At 29.6% G+C, this 6,130-nt stretch overlaps 1 protein-coding gene across 1 annotated transcript; it reads left to right on the forward strand.

Annotated features, from left to right (window-relative positions):
- The first annotated feature begins 3,574 nt into the window (after positions 1-3,574).
- Positions 3,575-4,950, forward strand: LOC107418655 (probable S-adenosylmethionine-dependent methyltransferase At5g37990). Its single transcript, XM_048474315.2, has 2 exons — positions 3,575-3,798; positions 4,420-4,950. Exons 1-2 carry the CDS (start codon positions 3,703-3,705, stop codon positions 4,765-4,767), a joined length of 444 nt encoding a protein of 147 aa, XP_048330272.1. The 5' UTR covers positions 3,575-3,702; the 3' UTR covers positions 4,768-4,950.
- The last annotated feature ends 1,180 nt before the right edge of the window (positions 4,951-6,130 follow it).

Genomic DNA, 6,130 nt, shown 5'->3' on the forward strand with positions numbered 1-6,130 from the left:
ACGCCCAATATGAGTGTATATTTCATAATATGTTTTGAATTTTAAAATATTATTTGACCTTATATTATCTTATCGATTCATAATCTGATTTTCTATCATTATACTTAGTTGCTTGTATTGTCATTACTGTTATTAATATTATTTTTATTACTAATATTGCAATTATTATTTATCAGAATTACATTTATAATTATTTTCATTATTATTAATATTATCATCATCATTATGTATTTGAAGAAATTATTATTTTTATTGTTATCGTTGCCATCATTTATTTTTATCTTTATTATTATTATTATTATTATTATTATTATTATTATTATTATTATTATTATTATTTCTATTATTATTATCATACGGAATCTTTGAACAAGTGTCACAGCCTACAGGCAAAACCGCTAGCCATTGGCAAGTGGGATAGTCCTTGGGGTAGCTGTGGTTATGTGATAGCTCTTGGATAAGTGATTACCTTCCGATAAAAATGATAGCCTTCAGGAAAATTGTATTAATATTAATACTATTTTTTTATTATTAAAATGATTTCTATTACTAGTATTGTGATGTGGTGATTGTTTTACTTTTCTTTCTATATTACACATCAGTATATTTGTAAAACGATATTTGAAATGTACGACACTAAGTGGGTAGTGTAGGCGGACATGAATGATTAAAGGTATATTTTGGTTGTTTATTTAGTAAATTATTCCTATTGCATATATATATATATGTGTGTGTGTGTTTTATACAAATTATTATCAAAGTGCTACCATTTGTGGAAATTATTGTAGTATGGTAGGAAGGATAAGGTGGTATCATATAGGAGTGCATTTTCATGCAGGTAAATTTTGTAGTAAGTCCTACCCTTAGGGGAGATGCTACCAGATTTTCCATTGGAAGGTTTGGTGGTGTTTCCCTAGGATCAGAGCTCGTCTATGGTTTCGGTGAGGCATCTCGGATAGGTCCTAATACCAAGTCACTCTAGTGAGTATAAAATTAATGGCCAAGTTGCTGTATCTCATTTGAGAGCTGTCATGGAAGGGATAATCAAGCAGCATTTCGGTGAAAGGATTTTGAATATGCTTTTTCACTGCTACACAAAGAAATTTGATAAGAATTTTTCCATTTTTAAGTCAGGAAAAGTAAACAACTTCTTTTTCCTTCTTAAACATAGAGCAATGAACCAGGTAACCGGCTAGTTATATTAGAGGAACACACAAAATTACTATGATTTTATATGGAAAAAAGAAGGGAATGTGGAGACAAATTAGATGAAAGATATGAAATTCAGGGCATCTCATATTCTTATTAAGAGCATCTCATTTCATATTGTTTGGTTTGTGATAAATAAATAAAGGTGTCTTTCTCTTATGATAAAACTTTCTCTTGAAGGTTTATTTAACTCCCAAAACTATCTTCCAATATGATCATGTAACTGTTTAATTACCATTGATCTCAGATTCAAAAGTTTAAATTTTTAGCATATGCGTTTATTATATGTGAGCTTTGCTAGCATTCTATTAGGCTGCTGGTTTATTAAATATAACATTCCCGTCACTTGTAGGCATATCATGTTAAATTATCATTAATCCTAAAAACTTAAACTATTAGGATGTGAGTTTATTACGTATATCAAATTTCATTAACAATAGTACATAAAAAAAATCTACATGTGTTTGTGAGAGCGCCAAAACCTAAAAAAATTGCCTTTCTAAGTAATCTTTTGGAGATAGTTACCAAAATGTTTAAATATAGAGTCAAATTCAAATTAGGACTACATAATAGTTTTAATATTTTATTTTCCTTAATTAACTTTTGGATCACATTAAAAATTAAAATTTAAAAATAGTAAAATATGAATTTATTGACATAATAACATTTTATTTTAAAATAATAAATCTTATCGGGATTGATATTTTATTTATATCTATATATATATATATATATAAATATATTTATGAGAATTTTCCAATGTGGACATCCACATTTTATTAAAATGCAAACATTAGTTTAGATGATAATTTTTTATGAAACCAATGTTTAATGTGCTACGACTATTTTTCAAAAATTATTATCAAAAATGATGTTAGACTATATATATTATTGAAATATACTTCACCAATACTTTTGAAAAACCCTTACAGTATGTTTGGTTAAATGTAAAATTAATGGGAATCTAGTTCCTTTGGAAAAATAATAACTTTCTTTTTCCTGTATATTTATTGTAAGATAAAAAAGTGTAGGTTTAGGAAATTAGATTCCCACAAATATAGAAAAATATGTGAAAAAAGTTGTTTCCACTTATATAAGTGTCATTTTAAAAATCTCAGAAAAAATAGTTTTGAATTTTTTTTAAAATACATATTTATCCTTAATTTATTATGCAATTTTAAATTTAATTACTTATAAATCTCAATTTTTCTATTACTCACCAAATAAACCAAGAAAAAAATTAATCTCAAGAAAACTAAGTTTTAAAAACCTAAATTCCAAAAATTAATTTTCCTTTTACCTTTGACACTTCCCAAACAGAATTTTAAATAATTATTATTATTGTTATTATGATTCTCTTCGTGCGGAACTCACGTTCGTTTCTTTCGCATTAAAGGTAATTCTTGACCAAAACAAAATAATAATAATAATAATTAATAATTTTTTACACAAATAGTCACCTTTTGCTTTAGTTGACAAAAATGCCTTGGTTATTGAAATTTAATATTCTTCTTTAAAAAATTTCTCTTATTCCCTCCTCTTTCTTACCATCTCTCGCCTCTTTCACAGTGATTCTCTCTTTAAATGTCAAACCATACGTACAGTATATGATAAATACTGGCCTTGCCCTTGTGCTGTAGATTCTCAAAGCGAAAGTATGCACTATCAATGTACATATGGGTTGAGTACACGTTTGCAATGGAAAAAATAAATAAATAAATAAAATTATCTCCTTATTTATAGGGATACGCAGTGATTCCAGGGTTGTTATTTGTTTAATTATTGCGATCTGACTTGTAAATGAAAGTGGCCATTTCTTTTATATGAATATTTTATGTGAATTAAAAAATGCTACACGTTTTCCTCTACATGCATACCCAGATATCATTATTGATGTTAGATTATCATTTAGATTTTTATATTAATATTTTAATATACAAAATCAATTTCATTTTAGCATAGATTCTATTGGTACTCATTCATCAAAAAAATTTCACTGATATACCATAAACAACAAATAGCAAATCTCAAAATCAACAAATTGCTTTGTGAGAGCGATGCGGCACTAAATATATTAGGCAGTGGTTGAGTAATCACAAGACGTTGCTGACTAAACACCCACTCAGTTAACCTGGATATATTTGTAGATTAATTGTAAACGTTTAGGTGATAGAAGCAGGTAAAAGCACGGCTACAGGGAGTCAAACTATTGTTTTTAGTCATTAAGATAGAAATCTGGTTTTACAATAACTGGGCACTAATGTGTGTTGCGTGTGCTTGTAGTCTTCTTCGGTTTGAATAATTCTTGTCTATCCTTTGCTAGCCCGTCGGTGTAGATCATCATGCTTGAGTCTATATATAAATTGGTATATCTTGTCTCAACAGGCTTGAATTTATATATAATTTGCCCTATATTTTCGTTAACCATCTTACATACAAATTTACAAATAAAAGACAAAAGAAAAAAAAAAAAAAAAAAAAGAGTGAATAGATATGGAAGCAGAGGGAACCAAGAATGAACTCAATGAAGAATATCCAATGAAAGATGGAGATGGCCCTTACAGCTATGGAAAGAAATTCGAAATCCAGGTGTGTTTATGTATAAATTTCGTGAATTGCTTATTCCAAACTACTATTTAAGAGAAAATTCCACAAGGAATGCATATTAGTATCATGAAGAAAACATATATCATATATATCAAATTGGAGAGGCTTAATGGAACTCATCATTCTCAAGGTTTTCAATGTATGACTTTAGACCTTCTAGGCTCTTGCCTCATGGACTTGGTAAGAAAGGTAAGAAATATTAATACCATAAACCATGAATTTTTGACCCGTCTGGAAGATAGTTTCGACTTTATGTTAAGAGTCTATTGGCATGGTAAGTGTTAAGAATTGCCACTTGATCAACTTGATTTAATTTTAGTTTGAAATCATGGATAGAGGTGTTGCAACATTTAACACGCCGCATATTCCCATGTTATGTTGGGTATCGACTATAAATTTATATTTTACATAAAGTAGAAAATGTTATCATGTGGCATGTGCGGTTAAAAAAATTAGTAGGTTACTAATGTATGGTAGAAACTGATAATCCAATAACTCACTGATTACATATAATTAAAAAAATTTTATTGCATCTTTGAGATGAGAACTTGTTTTGAACTATTTTGACCAAGTATGCTATCCCCTTTTACCATGTATGTGCAGGGAATAGTTAGTGAGGAGAAATTGGATAGCTTTAATGTACCAATATATGAAATGTCTCCCCAAGAATTGGAAGCAGGTGTTGAAAGAAATGGATGTTTTAATATAGAGACAATTGAATACATACATCATGAGAAAGATGATCGTTCTCGGTCTTTAATGAATGCCAAAGTATTTGCATCTCACATAAGAGCTTCCTTAGAGAGGATTATCAAGAAGCAATTTGGTGAGGACATTTTAGATGTGCCGTTTGACTCTTACGGGAAGAAAATTGAAGAAAATCCCTCGATTTTGAAGTCAGTGAAAAACGTCAACTTCTTTGTCGTCCTTAAACGCAAGGCAGCAAATTAGCTTAGCTTTAGCTAGCTACAACTTGCTTTCTTCACCCTTTTATATAATCTGTCAGTGTTTGTATATTGTTATATATATAGTATTGCATTTTCTTTTTTTTTTTTGGTTATCATTAATTAATAAATAATGTCAGGAACGTTTATATAAATTAGAAATTATTAGCTTGATTATTGTTTTGAAAAAGATTAGTCCGCTTATGGGTATTGATGGCCATGCTTATGGGTATTGATTAATCCTCTTAAATTAAACCACTAACTTAGACATAGTAGTATAATTAGTCTTCATCAAGTTGGTCTAAAAATGCCCTCCAACTTCAAATAATAATAATAATAATAAAAATAAAAATAAACGAAACAGAGAGTGATACAATATATATTTTTTTTAAAGTATCACACAGAACTTGGTTATTCTTGTTTGGTTGATTTCTTCTCAAACTGTTAGAAGGCTATAATTTTAACATATGCTTTGACTGCAATGGTCATGAACTTGGATTCTCCTAATACTGATTTATTTTGCCACAAAGGATTATGTGACATAGGGTATTACGTACATACCAGAATGAAGAAATTTATTCCTGTTTAAAGCTCAGTGCCAAAAAACTCATACAGGACAAAATTATATGGTACTATAATATAATAAAAAATAAAGAAAATTCTTTGTATTTATATTTTTCAAATATAAAGTTGTTAATTATAGAGTCTGAGTCCAAGGTACTAACTAATTAATAAAAATATATACAAAGGCTGACTTCAATAAATGCCCTTGTCCATTTTAAAGGAAAAAAAGTTATTCTTTTCCCCTCTTGATGTATCACAAATCACAATGACCAAATTGCTTAAAATATTTAATTTTCTATATCATTTTGTTGACCGGCTTATCAAATTTGTTCACTATAAATAGCAACTTCGTGAACAATTAATCCTGAAAACATATACTTGCAAACCACTAATGTCAGGACCCGTCCAAGATTTCTCCCCAGAACCCTAGACAAGCCCTGATCCCAGGAAAATACCACCGAGCCTTCCAACGAAAAATCCGGCAGCACCTCCCCTAAGGGTAGGACTAACCAAAAATTTCCTGCACTGAAAACGCACTTCTATATTCATCCCCTTATTCCTCCCACAATACTACAATTTGATTCCACAAATTTACAGCACTCCAAACGAATAACAGTAACTCAGTGCATAAAAAATAACTACATGTCCAATACAGTATACAGAGCATTATACAAATGAATGTGAAATTAATACAATGACAGATAAGGAAGCAATACAATATGGAGAGGAAAAAGGGAAGAAATACTTCTTGGACTTTCGGCAACGAACTGAGACGTCGGGCTCGCCCCGGACGATCAACATCTCCC

This window comes from Ziziphus jujuba, chromosome 2 (genome assembly GCF_031755915.1).
Source record: "Ziziphus jujuba cultivar Dongzao chromosome 2, ASM3175591v1".
Classification (NCBI taxonomy): Eukaryota; Viridiplantae; Streptophyta; class Magnoliopsida; order Rosales; family Rhamnaceae; genus Ziziphus; species Ziziphus jujuba.

Bases quoted from the DNA above. Each gene is read 5' to 3' on its own strand.
- LOC107418655 (XM_048474315.2), top strand. From the start codon at position 3,703: ATGGAAGCAGAGGGAACCAAGAATGAACTCAATGAAGAATATCCAATG. The intron at 3,799-4,419 runs GTGTGTTTATGT...ATGTATGTGCAG, and splicing joins GAAAGAAATTCGAAATCCAG to GGAATAGTTAGTGAGGAGAA.